Source organism: Copidosoma floridanum, unplaced genomic scaffold, assembly GCF_036245765.1.
Source record: "Copidosoma floridanum isolate Cflo_tuat_1 unplaced genomic scaffold, Cflo_Japanese_pri ptg000017l, whole genome shotgun sequence".
NCBI lineage: Eukaryota > Metazoa > Arthropoda > Insecta > Hymenoptera > Encyrtidae > Copidosoma > Copidosoma floridanum.
Genome location: NW_028321894.1, coordinates 10,477,204 through 10,491,958, shown reverse-complemented (window position 1 = coordinate 10,491,958; position 14,755 = coordinate 10,477,204). Strand labels below are relative to the sequence as shown.

At 32.6% G+C, this 14,755-nt stretch overlaps 1 protein-coding gene across 1 annotated transcript in view; it reads left to right on the top strand.

The window, feature by feature from the left end:
• The window catches only part of LOC106639240 (glutamate receptor ionotropic, kainate 2), a 1,100,929-nt gene extending 1,093,490 nt beyond the window's left edge, over positions 1 to 7,439 (top strand). Inside the window, exons 13-14 of the mRNA XM_089592472.1 lie at positions 6,229 to 6,378; positions 7,347 to 7,439. Coding sequence (XP_089448598.1) covers positions 6,229 to 6,378; positions 7,347 to 7,439 — 243 coding nt within the window. The remainder of the gene's footprint in view (positions 1 to 6,228; positions 6,379 to 7,346) is intronic.
• Positions 7,440 to 14,755: the final 7,316 nt, after the last annotated feature.

Here is a 14,755-nt window from a genome sequence, read left to right as displayed (position 1 = left end):
TAGTAAATCGTACAAAACATGTTTTACTTCACATGCCTTATCGTCATAATATCGAACAACTATGCAAGCTTATGAGTCAGTCGTTATATCAGTGCTTTAGTTAACGGAGGGATTAAATTTTTTTTTTTTTTTAATATTAGTCTATCTGCCATAGCATACTAGAGCAATAACATTTGTTACTATCTTTAAAATTTTATTCTTATCTAATCGACGTTTATTTAACAAATCTGAGTCACAAGCAATGTTTTAAGAAATTGGCATAAGTGTATCAATAAATTGAAAATGTAAATTTTTATATATTCATAAAGCAGTAATCCTCAGTTCACAGGAGAGCTTCTCCCAATCATATTTTTCTTTATTGGCATGGTCTATAGTCTCGGAATTTTTACATTTTTTAAATATATGTGTGATTGATTGATCATAATATCTCACTACATTACATTTTTCTACTTTAGGCTTACCACCGCATACTTTGCAAATGAAAAGTGTATCAGTTACTGACGGTCCTATCCAGTAATTAGTTCTCTCCCATTCAGAAATGTACTTATAAATTGTTTTTTTCAAATCGTTACTTATTGAATTACAATTTATAATGTTCATGTCTTCAACAATATTTCTTGCCATTTTCTCCTCAGTATTGTTTGTAACGATACTTTCATCAATACTATCAATCTTTTCTAAGAAAGTACTAGTAGATACCGTACGAACAGTTTTTTCAGTTTACTCCGTAAAACATAAATCATTAATGCAATTATCATTTGCATCAGTATGTTATATGTGACCTTTAACGCAACTTTCAGAGCTCTGAGAAAAATTAACATCTTTTGCTGGTGCATCATTAGTATAGAGATTTAATTTATTTAATTTCTTTATTTATTTTAAATGATGCTTGTTTTTCAAAGCATAAATCTTTAGAATTTTAATTTGATTTTGCAAAGAAAAATTAGTTTGCAATGACCTCTGCCATCCGCACCCTCTGTTATCCATGGTTTAAAAAGAGGATTTTTCTGACATTTCTTCTTGTACTTTCTGACAGCTTTCTTTTTAATTTGACATGTTTATGTAACTTTGTTTATTAGTCTTTCTTTCGTTTGTTTACTGGCTTTTAATTTTAGCCCCATTGTTGCATGAGACCTACATACGACTATGTAATACAAAATACAACACTCAAAGAAAGTGTTAATTTGATGGTTTTAAAACCTTCACGAAGACTATTATAATACAAATGCACGTGTCAAATTTCAATTTATGTGGCAGCCTTACAGTTAGGCGAAAATTACTTTTTGCTGCCTTTTTTTGTAGCTGTTAAAGAACAACTACCATTGGGCGCTATTTGGCAGCTGGCACTTTTTGCATAGTATAATTAACAAAATGCAACACGGCTTAAATTTTCCAGTTTTCCATAAATCGAAAATCGTTATTTAAATAAAAAAAAAAAAAAAAAAAAAAAAAAAAAGGGGAGAAATACAGATATAGTACACACATAAAGTCAGCACCACAACAGGAAAACGTCGTCTAAACGATCAAAAACCAAACAAGTAAAATTATTCTGAACAACGAAAAACCCCCTAGGGATGACGGAGGAAGCGGTCGTTATGTTACCTCTTGGTTCACTAAGCAGCCAGGGATTCTTACCTACCAACAAAATGATTTCACAAGGTGAGGCCAATGCTTGACATACACCTTTAAAACAAACCACTAAACGTACTTAGTTCTCACCATGGATTGAATAAGAGCTTTAGAAAAAATGTGACACCAGAAACGGAAGAAGTAACAAAAGAAAATACCGGAAAACGTCCTCTAAGCTTAACAACTGCGTACCAGAAAACTTAAACAAAAATAGTCCTCTTTCTAGTCTAGTCCTTGTTCTAGTCACCGACTCAGGACAACCACTTGGTTGAATCATTTAAGCAACCAGGGAGAGTTCATGTCCTTCGTCTGAACTCATTAACCAAGGTTAACAAGAAGACAAGACTAGAGTTTTAAGGGAATACTTACTATTTTACTGTGCAGCAACGTGTAGTAACAGCGGTAGCTCGGTGAGACGATCCTCGGGGGCAGTAAAGATGTTGTCCCACTGAGTTGACTCTGCACGGGGCTTTTGAGGTAGATCCCTTGCGTCACGTCGTCCCTTTAAAAGGTACAAACTCAAACTGCCTTCCCAAGCTCCCTTTTCCAAGCTCTTCTCCAGTAAGACCCTATTCCCGGACCACCGCTAACCACCGCGGTACCGCTGTAAGTCCCTTAAGAATTTAGTTCTCACGCATTCCCCACGCTAATTTCCCTTCCCCCCCAACACTATTATCCACACACACATATAAAGTACCCCCTACATGTGTACTCTCACTGGCCGTCTAGTGTACTTTAACTGGACTGCAGTGGTAGTGGTGATTGCGGCTGCCGTTGTTGTAACGGTTAATGCTCCTGTAGCTGTTTTAGCTGTTGTTATTGCTGTAGCTATTGTTGCTGCTGTAGCTGTGATACCTGCAAACGTGCTCACGTACTCTTTGAGTCAAGTCTTGTAACGCTCAAGGGTGAAAATGCTTAAGTAGTACATTTTTTTGCCTTCCGATTGGCACAGTGTCTCTAGAACAAATCTCGAAGCCAATCCTAAAGCGATGTTACTATTGACGAGGACACGATTGATTATACTGCCAAACAGTTAAGTTGTAATGTGCAGCTCTTTGTCAGCGTACCGGATAAAAACGCGATACTCTTTGGAGAGATAACGCAACATGTATCCTTAAGCGTCGCACAGTGGACCTTTTTTCGAATTTTTTTTTCAAAATCTAATATCTCATGAACGAAATAACCTATTGACACGATTCAATATGGAAATTGAAGCTTTTGGGCATAGGAATAAAGGAAAAATATTAAAAAGTTTTGAGAATTACATGTTACATTGTACCGTCTATTTAAAGTTAGTGCTCTGATGAAAAAGTCCTTATATTCTGATACTAATTAGCTTGTAAGAATAGCAGACGATACATACAAACATACAAAGCATACATTTTTTGTATTTTTTGCTGCCCTATCTTAATTTTACCCTTACAGCGTTATATAAATCAAACATAACCTTAAAATTTTAATTTTACTTCAAAAAATTGATTTCTTAGTATTAAAACTTGTGTTTATTGTGTTCATACTAATAGTATAGTAAAAAAAAGTTCTGTTTGAGACTTTTAATATAGTAATCTAGTGCATACATTAGAAATGACTTCAAATTACGCTGTCTTGGAAAAATGGGACATCGACATAACCTCAAAATTTTTATTTTACTTAAAAGTATCGATTTTTTAGTATTAAAACTTGTGTTCATCATTAGTATCATAGAAAAAAGTACTGTTCAAGACTCTTACTGTAGTAATCTAGTGCATACATTGAAAGTGACTCCACATTACGCTGTCGTAGAAAAATAAGACCTCGACATAACCTAAAAAAAAAAAGAAAAAGAAAAAGAAAATTGACTTTTAGTTTTGATTCTTACCTATAGTGTCACTTCGATGTAACAAAATTGCTATTTATAAATACAATGTATAGAATACTGTATAACCTAATTGCAAGCTAATTAGTATCATAATATTAGGACTTTTCCATTAGAGCACCAACTTTAAATAGACGGTACACTGTAACATGTAATTCTCATAACTTCTAAGTATTTTTCCTTTATTCCTATGCCCAAAAGCTTTAATTTTCATTTTGAATCGTGTTAATATATTATTTCGTTCATGAGATATTAGATTTTGAAAAAAAAAATTCGAAAAAGGTCCACTGTGCGTCGTGACTCTACCTGTTTGTCGAATCCTGAAATTTTTCAAGCATGTTAAGTACTTCGTCCATTGACAGAATTGAATTAGGCAAATGATTTTAAATAAGTTTAAAATAGCTATTAGCTTTATCTTCGACTTTTGTAGTGAGCGTGAGAGTTGCTTCAGAAAACAGATTGGTGATTTCTCGACTGCGTTACTTCTAAATTGCCGTTAGTGAAACTAGTCCGTTTAAGTCACCGATAACGTTAACGTGTCATAGAATCACAGCCGATAAACCTTGAGTACCCATCGGGCCTGAGTGCAACTGCGATGGCAGTAGTAGTACTTGGAATGGCGTCGAGGTGAATCCTATCAGTCGTGATGGTAAGTCTGAATTTGATACCAGAGGACCTAACATTGCTTGAATGTTGAAGACAGATTTGCTAAGTGGACCAAAGTTTGAGTTCAGATTTATTGACGCTAGGCTGGGGTTTACATTTGACAGAGTTTACTTTCTTTGTTCGAAAAAGCTATTATAAACAGTAATTAGTTAATTTTTTATTATTAAATTAATTTTTGTATTGATTACTTTCAACTTCTTCACTTATCTGTCTACCCAACGGACTGAAAGTGTCGATACTTCTGTGTTACGACAGGTGGTGGTAGCCTACCAATAGATTCCTCTTTGCTTAGCATTAAACTGCGTATAATAAAAATATTGCGTTAAGTTGTGATCCTACAAAACAAAGGATATGTTTTCGCTTGATAGTTAAACAAATATTTTTACGAAAAAAAAAATTAAATGGATTGTTGGAAGGAAAAACATAACTCACTCATTACAAGTCTTTAGACCGTTTATATCGTTTTTAGTGTTTCTGTTAGTGATTAGGGACATTGGGAGCACTAACGACATCATCAGATTCTGGCCACCCAAATCCGTCAGGCTTTTGTGGAAATTTTACTACGCTACTAGTAGGGCCGTAGCCTAGGTTCATTATTAGTTCTGAGTAATTAGTACTGTCATAAGGTAAAACAAAACAAAACATTATACAATAACATTTGGTCCTGTTACTCTAGGAATTCAATTTAACGTGAAGTTGTCAGACGACTTTACCAATTCATTGGCAGCCATGTTTTGGAAGACCACCTGCATAAGAAGAAAAAGGTTTATTGCTTTTTTTTTCGCAATAACGGAGACAAATTCTTCTTGACAATACTTACATTTTTACGATTTAAGGGATAATCAATGGCAAAGCAAAGGTTGAAATAAATGATGGCTTGCTTAAAATCTTAAAGCACTTCTGTTTCAACAGCTGCACTCGATATCAGTTCATAATTTCGATTGTTTCTAATTCATAAAAATATGTTATGGCATAAATTTAGTACTGTACAATTGAATATTATCATTATATCATCCTAAGGTAACCAATTGGCGCATGGTTGGCAGCATAAAATAGCAATATCTTTATTTTAACAAAAGTCAAATTTCATATTATGTAAGAATTATTCACACATTTTTTACTCATTTTAATATTCTTTAAGTGATCTTGAGGTTTTTTAAATAAGGAGTGTAATTTTTTGATTTCTAAATTCCTTATTTGTCTTTAGGGCTGACTTAGAATATGAGCTTTGAGTTCTGTTACACTGAATGGTCTCTTTTTTACTTTCACATATTTCAGAGCAACTGCAAATCACTTTTCATAATGTTACTTGCAGTCTTTTGAAAAGCCAAATTTCACTGTCGAATGAAAACTTCTTTTATCACGAAGTTGCATTGAAGACTTGTTATGCTTCCTTATATATTACAAATATTTATTGTTACCATTAAGTTGTGTTGACAATGTACTAAAATGTGTGATAATAATGGACAAACATAACCATCACTGACAACCTTAAATACTGTTGGTATATGTCAAAGGGTGCAGACGATATGAAGGAGTGTAAGCGTCGACAACATCATTTCGTAGTAAAAACGAGCAATCGTACTTGTATGTCTCGATCGTTCTGAACTGTGCTGCTCACTACCGAAAGCATCAAGTCAGTTTGATTAGGACATTAGGAATAGTTTGCTATGCACCTTTGGCCATGAATACCCGGGAAACGTAGACCTAGATGAAGTGTTTCCAGCAGAACATGACATTTTGCCTTAGTTTTTTGCGCAGTACAAATCCTACCTCTGTCCTCTTTGTATTTAATGTAATGTTTTGTTAGTTATTATATTTTTAATACTCTTTACATATTTTTCATCAATGTCTCATTTTCTTATTTTATATTTAATTACTTTATTAGAATTTTTTTCATAATTAATGCAAAGTTAAAGTGCAACTGGAACATCTAATTTATAGATAATGTTTTTATTTACAATACTGTTTTTTTGTTTTGGCATTATAAAATCTTTAATGATTTATCAGGCGTCTGTTAAATATTTTTTTTGCTTATCATAAGTGAATGATGACTTAGATTACTGATTTGTTCGTAGGAAGATTCTAGTGGTGGCCAGGCAGAAGAATTGGGGCTTGCTAATGTTGGAGGAATTTTTCTCGTACTTGTTGTTGGTGTCGCACTTTCATTTGTTTGTACAACTTCTGAATTTTTGTACAGTCTGATAATGGATATAAGAGCCAAACAGGTACGTTAAATTTTTTCAAGTTTTTTCTTTGGTGTTTCAACAGAATTATAGTATCAATTATTTTGAGAACTTTATATACGTACTAATTTAAAAATCATTTCTGTAGACTGATTTAGTACTACTAGGTATAAAAATCTTGCCTCAAAATACATGTTGTGGTCTTGTCCCTAGCACTACGTTTTTTTGAGAATATAGCTTATTTAAAGATATTATTGCAATAAATAACTTCTTATAATTTTTTTCTTTTATGTTCTTACCAGTGCTAGCTTATTAATTTTTGAATTTCAATATAAATCTCTTTTTTGTTTTAGAAGTGACGTAATTGGAGAAATATTCTTAATGAATCGTAATATGAAAAAAATGTCACGATTATCAAAGTTTATACTATATTGTTACTAAAATCTCCATTCTACAATACTTAGGGCTATAAAACAATCGAAACCTTTTTGTAAGTAATAAAATTAATTAACTATAACGTTGACGTAAATCTTGTTTCATTTTTAAGCTGTTATTGTAAAAGTCAAGATTAATGGTATAACAGCAAGACTAAGAAACGTGTAAATTTCAAATACGAAGCGATTACTCACATTATTTTAAAGTAATCAGTTAGTAAAGTTAATAAGTAACTTATTCTTTAATTCTTTAAAGTATAGCTTTAATATGTATATTTGTGGGTACGTTTGTACTTATCATTAGGCATGCTATTGGCTGGTATTTACCGGAATTCACAAAAGCAAGCACAATGCATCTTTGACACTATCAAATAAAAGTAGTAAGTACTTAGGTTTCACATAGCTTTTACACTAGACAATGCTGGTACATCTGGGGACTGATGAATAACTAACTAATGAAAAACATAATTTGCAGATTCAGAATAACGAAATATGTTATTAACGTGTCATAATGTTTATTGTAAAGAGTAAATATAAATAGTTCTATTTTAAAAAACACGTCTTACATTGTTTTAGAGCACAGCAAATGAAAACTTCGGTGTTTATGAGATACAGTGTGAAATCTTGCAACTGCGTGTGCGCAAACAGCAGCTAACCAACGAGTTGTAGTAGTATAAGTTAATTAAGTTATGGAAAACTAATAATTGTTAAAACACTGCCAATGCTAACTTGAAACCTTATAATTTATACTTTTTGTAAAAATTGATTCTCCCCTACTTTATCAGATTTATTATATTATTTAATAGGACATAACCTAGTTCATGATTAAATTGGTTTTTTTAATTTAAATATTACAAAAATTAAAGATTTTAATAATTAGCCACATTATTTAAGCTTTGATGACTGAATTAAAAACCAAGAATAAATTGAACAGATAACGTATGATAAAGTCCTTTACTAGGACGTAAGATAAAGAGACGAATGGAATACGCTACATTCGAATGACGAAGATATAAATTCAAACAGTACACTGGGAAAAAAGTGGGCCGGCAGTGCGACCAGAAGTAGCTTCAGTGACACCCCTCTACTGGCACTGTTCAGAAATAATGTGTTGGTTGAGTATTGAGTTGGTACCTACCCCCACCCATAGCTAACTAACCAAGCGCACGTTTGCATATGTAAGCGAAGTTAATGAGGTATTTTCATACATCACCTTAAATGCTAGAGTAAATCTTCTGATTAACTCTCTCAATACAGTGGACAAAACTCAGTTGTGCAGTGCAGCGCACTTAGTGCTTTGTTCAAGTTGCTCACTGCATAATCTGCAGACCAGCTCAAATAGTTAATCTCATTGAACTACCAGTGATTATCAACAGCAAGATTCAGTGAAACTTTTGTGTATTTCTACAGACACTAATTGTGTATTTCTACAGACAGTAATTGTGCATTTCTACAGATAATCGTTTTTTGTTAATCAATATTTCAATCAGTTATATTATATCAGTGCTTTCATTTTCACATTTATTCGTGTAACTTTCAAACTCTCTTGCGAGCTTAAGGCCAGTGTGTGTTTATATATTGTGTTATTTACCTTGACTCTTTTCTTTCTACATTCTTCGCTTTTATATATTTCAGTAGTTCATTGCTCTAAGACTATAGACATTATTTCTTTTCTCCTGTATTATTTTGACCTTTACTATTTTTGTGAATATTAACTGTGATTTTTCTTGGCCTTTGAGTGACATTAAAAGTTGTTATTTTATGCTGTTTAATTTTCTTGTGTTTTATTGTGTCTTTCCAATCACCCTATCCGAGCCTAGTGTGTGCTAACGCATACGCCTCGAACACCAAAATTACAAGTTCCGTGCGCTGAAAAAGTATTAAAAATTTTTCGATAGCTAAAATTACAAGTTCCGTGCGCTGAAACAGTATTAAAAATTTTTTGATAGCCGAAATTACAAGTTCCGTACGTCGAAAAAGTTGAACTCCCGTCAGTGCGAAAAATACAAGTCCCCCCAAAAAAAAGATACATTTACGAACATCAAAAATCTACATTTTAGGACATTTACAGTAGAATGAGACAGGTAAAAATTAAGAGATTTGAAAATTTTTCGGTAGCAAAAATTACAAGTTCGGTCGCTGAAACAATATAAGTCCTATCAGTGCGAAAAATGCCAGTGTAGACAAAAAATCTTTTTTTTCTCCATTATCGACACTATGCGTTCTGAGATATTTACAGCACAATAAGAGAGGTAAAAATTGAGAGGTTTGAAAAGTTTTCAATGGCAAAAATTACATGTTCCGTGGGCTAAAGGAAGTTTCAGTCCCGTCAATGCGAAAAAATAAGTCCCAAAAAAAAATTTACGTTTATAAATATCAAAAATCTGTATTAGGAACATTAAGAGTAAAATAAGACAGGTGACAATTAGGAAATTTAAAAAATTTTTGATAGCAAAAATTTTAAGTTCCGTGCGCTAAAAAAAATTATCTTCCGTCATCGCGAAAAAAAACAAGTGCAGGTGGAAATTTTTTTTTGCCATTATCGAAACTATGCGTTCTGTGGCATTTACAGTATAATAAGAGAGATCAAAATTGAGAGGTTTAAAAAGTTTTTGGTAAAATTACAAGTTCCGTGCGCTGAAAGAAGTTAAAGGTGGTTATAACCCAAACAAAAATTATGATGAAATCTTCATGAACTTTACCACACAGCTAAACTATTGCCTATTAAAAACTCAGTTACATTTTTGTAAGGCTAGGGTTCCTAGCAAGAAAACTTTTGATATTCACTGTTTTTATACCTTAAAATGGATCCTTACGGAGAAATGTATTTTTTTGGGCTTTAATTGCGTTTATCCCACAAAATAATAGTAAACTTTTGACGATATTTTTTTTGTGTATTTCGAAAATATGGCTAATGGTCTTATTTAATTTTATGAAATACCTCGAGGGTGTCTGTGAAATAAGAAATAAATTAATAAGTGCAGAAAAAGCTGCTAAAGGTTATGTTTTAGCACAAGTGTCAGAGAGATAGATGACATACCAAACCATGAAATCTGGTGCATTGACAATATTGTGGGATACAACTACCTTAAGTTCCATCAGTGTGACAAAATACATGTCTCGATGCAAACAATTTTGTTTTATCCATTAAAACAATGCGTTTTGGGGCATTTACAGTCAAATAAAACAGGTAAAAAATTAGAGGTTTGCAATATTTTTGATGGCAAAAATTACAAGTTTCGTGAGCTAAAATAAGTTTAAGTCTCTTCAGTGCCAACAAATACCAGTTCTAAAGAAAAAAAAAATACATTTTGGAACATCAATAGTCTGTCGTTTGGGACATTTACAATAGAATGTGACAAGTAAAAATTTCTTAAACCTCTTAATTTTCACGCATCTCATTTTACTGTAAATGTCCCAAAACACACTAATGGGACTTGTATTTTTTCGCACAGTCAAAAAATCAGCTGATTTATCAGCAGACAAACCAGCTGATTATTTTTAGCAGTGTAATTATAATAGTAGTGTTGGATGAAATATTAACATTTAGCAGCAGAGGAAAAGAAAGTGATCTTGATGATGACGTATTTAATATCAATCAGCAATGTTATTATATTTACAGAATTCTAAAAGTGCATAATTTTGTAAAAAATGTTATTTCTCAGTATCCTGATCTAGAGTTTTGTCAAAATATTAGGTGCGTTATATTTATTTACGAGTATCGTAATAAAAATAAAAGTGTTGTAAAGATTTTTATAAGATTTAATTATTGATTGGATTGCATGGACTTAGGAATGTTACTTTTGATAATTTTTTTTTCTTATAAAGAAACAATTAGAAGCTGTTGTTGGTGGATTCGGAAATATGTCTATAAGTCCAAAGAAGCAACTGGTAATAGTGTTATGGATCTTAGGAACATCTGATTTCTAAAAGTAATACTTGATGATAATAATGCAGTAACAAACTACTTCAGGTCATTAAAATTTAACTTTGGTGATCTGTGTCAGTAACTCTCTTGTCTCCTGTTAATAAATCTGTGATCACTAAATTTAATGTCGCTAAGTCAACAGCGTGGAAAAGTACGTTCAGAGTTGTGAAAGCGCTCTGCGATTATCAAAAATATTTTATTAGGTGGCCGTCTTATAAGAATGCTTTAGAAACAGCTGTATGAATCCAAGAGGTACATGAGTTTTTTTTTTAAGTAATAAGAGCCCTGGATGGTACCCATATTAATAGATCGGCTCTAAAAAATGATTGAAACACGTACATCAACAAAAAAGGCAAATACTCTATACAGTCACAGGTTAATAGCTCATCTATTGTGTACAACTTTGTCAAAACAAGAAAATGATTGAAATTAAGTTTGTTAGTACACTTTGTATGAGTGTTAATCATATTGCAGGTCGTATGTAATGACAAGCTGTAATTCATGCCCTGTTACGTAGGCATGCCTGGGTCCGTACATTATACGAGAGTCTTCAAGTATTCTGGTGTACTAGATAAGTAAATTCAAAAATTTGTTTTAAACGATTGTCGTATCCTAGCTGATGTAGGATTTACTGTTCAAAAATTTCTTATGATTTGTTTCAAAGTCAATGGACATCCCAGCAGAGAAGAAACTATTGTTAACACTAACTTGTCGTGGATACGTACTGTGGTAGAGCAATGTATTGGACTCTTGAATGTAAGATGGAGATATCTTCTAGATAATTAACCAATGGGATGGACCAATCTCAAAACGTTCTACATTTTAGCTACATAAGTCTTGATTAACACTTGTTTAAATGCAGATCAAAAGCGACTAGGAGAAGCTAAGAGACGGAAATGAATGCTGATATTGCAGAGAAACAGAAGTATGTAATGATTTTATATATTATATGAGTGATCTTCAGATAAGCCCTCGTAGCGTACTTTTGTATAATAATATGTTACCACTATTCATTAGTGTTTTAAAGTTTTAAACTGTCAACTTATTTACATACTTAATATATATTTTTCAAAAATTGTTTATTAAAGATTTATTGCTCTTTTACACACTAACGTTATGAGAAGCAGAATGTAAAAATATGGCTATTGTTACTATAACGATAGTTTATACAATAAATTAAAATTTAAATACTACATAAACACATACATTTAGTAACTTCAGAGGTACAACATGAATTACAATTTAAAATACTGTATCTATAAGAATCACAGTTATGCATGAGAGCATTATATTTGTAATTGGTCCATAATATCATATCTCTAATGCATGTACCACAAAATGCTTTTAATTTCATTACCTTTAAATCACAACAGTGTTAATGTTTCAAGCCAGGCATCAATGTACATAATACAATCAATATTCACGTAAGCGCTCGTCTCTCCCCCCCTCCATCACCATATGCCTGTCAGCAGGCTCGGCTAGCGCACGGTAAGCTTGACGTTTGTTTTCTCGTACTAAACACAGCAATAAAAAACTTAATTATTATTTGTTCTAAAATAGAACTATTAAACTTAAACCTTATTTAATTACAGGAATCAATAACGTTAATTACGCTGTCATGAATGTTTTGAAAAAAGAACTTTTTCTTGGCTCCAGATGGTCCTAGAATAAAAGTTGATTTTTTCTTTTAATCGTATACAAATAGATGCTATGTAACTGTGCAGAGGCAAATCCTCAATACTTACAGTTAGAAAAGTTGTATAGTCTTTTTTGTCTGTCGTAAGCCCATATAGTTAAAGAAATGTTATAAAATCAGTAAAAATTAGTTTTTTTTCAAAACTCCACGGTATATTAAATTTGGATATTTTTTTAATTTTTGAGCCAGGTTTAATCAAAACTAAACGGTACTAAAATTTTTAGTGCATTATGCAACTAAGCCCTTCCAAAATTTTTCATCGGTAATTGATAAAAAAGTTCAAAACCAAATGTTCTAAGATTTAGTATACTTACTTGTATCAGTGATAGTAATATAGTCTGAAAATTTAAAGTCCGTAGATACTTCTGTGTTTGAGATATTTAATGTGGCAAAAAAAAAACTTTTTAAAATTGGAAAGCAATTTGATAATAAACAAAAAACGTAGCAACTTTTATCTACCCCTTTTTAATACGTAGTTATATGGGGAACAAAAAAACCTATAAGGCATACATGGCAAAAAACGCACTAGAAAGAAGATTATTTGCAAAAAGTTACAAACACTGTTTTTTTAAAGAAATTGTTAAATTTGAAAATGTTACCTCACCAACTTAAACTATAGCTAACGAATTTTGTAATCAGCGTATTTTCTTACTATTAATCAAAGAATGGAAATGCATTGTAAAGGAAAAGTCCATTATCGAGAGGATAAGAGCTTTGTTAACTGAGCTATCAGGTGTAACGAAATCGGTTCATGATTTACCATTGTGATTTAGTACTTGTAAATATTGCAAGTTACTAGAGGAATGGCTTGAATAAGTGTAAATAGTCATATTACTCTCCACAGTGTTTTTTTGCTGGTCAAACAAACTTTTTTTGTGAGCTAGTAAGAGTGTTAAGGCAAAACGTTAGTATAATTTGAGAATCAATTTAATTTTATAGTGTGAATAGGCACTATAATAACAAGTGCAGCTGTTTAAGATAACGTGAAAAAGAGCAGCTTTGTATTATATTTGTCTTCGAAAATTAAGCGTGCAGCGCACTTTTATGATCAAATGGACTTAATTTTTCTTGAAGTTTATTTATTTATGTGAGAGAATACTTTAGAATGGTATAGAAGTCTGTTTGTCAACACAACCCCTTTCCCACATCTTCTCAATTTGGATTTTTTATTGATAAGTATACCTGTTGCAGTTCGATCTTAAACTTCTTTGGAAACATTGATATTCTAACATTTGATGTTGTCCGTTAAATCTACTGATTCAGCAGAGTAAGTTGTAGTATCCATTCAACAATGTCCTTTTTACTTAAAAATTCTACAAAAGTACCAAACTAACGATTAACTAATTAACTATGTTAACATGTACTAACGCCCGCTTAATAAGTTAAGTAATGGGTGTGGATAAGTAACAATCTAATACTCAACCAACACATCATTTCCGAACAAAACCCCTATTGGTTACTCCACGTGACTACTCTTAGTGTGCAACATGACTATACTAAGCATGCAGCGCGCCTACAATGCCTGGCATGCTGGCTTCTGACAATGCTAATTGGTAGTACCACAAGATAGTGGTATGTCTGTATTCGCAAGCTAAACTATTTGAGCTCTAGCAGCAGTCCACCAGCGGTCAAATCCACATGTACATTCAGCAATACTTTGAACCAGACTTTTAGCCAGACATTAAGCCATACTAAAGCCAGATTTTTAGCAATACTTTAAGCCATACTTTAATCCATACTTTTGGCCATACCCTTAGCCATACTTTTAGCCATACTGTCAGCGATAAGCTTAGCCACACCCTATGCCATACTTTAAGCTGTACGTTTAGCCATACTTCTAGCCATACATTCAGCTGTACAGTCAAACATCCATTGAGCCAGACTTCAAACAAAAATTTAAGCTATGCTAAAATACATAGATTTAGCCAGACTTCAAGCCATAGATAGAGCCGTACTTTAAGTCATACTTTAAACCAAACCTTTAGCCATACTTTGAAAAAAACATTTAGCCAAACCTGAAGCAATTCTCTGAGCAATATCTTAAGCCAAACTATACGTATACTTGGAGCCATACACTTAGCTAGACATTGTGCCATCGTAGAAGCTGAACTTTTGGCCATACATTTAGTCTTACTATCATAGCCATATATTGAGCCATATATTGAGCCATACTTTAAGCCATACATTAAGTCATACTTCAAGCCATACGTTTAGCCATACGTCGAGCCATACATTATGCCAGACTTTGATCTATACATTGAGCCATACCCTTAGCAATACTCTGAGCCATACTCTTAGCTATTTTCTTAACCATTCGCTTAGCCATACTTTAAGCCATGCTTTAAGCCATACACTCAGCCA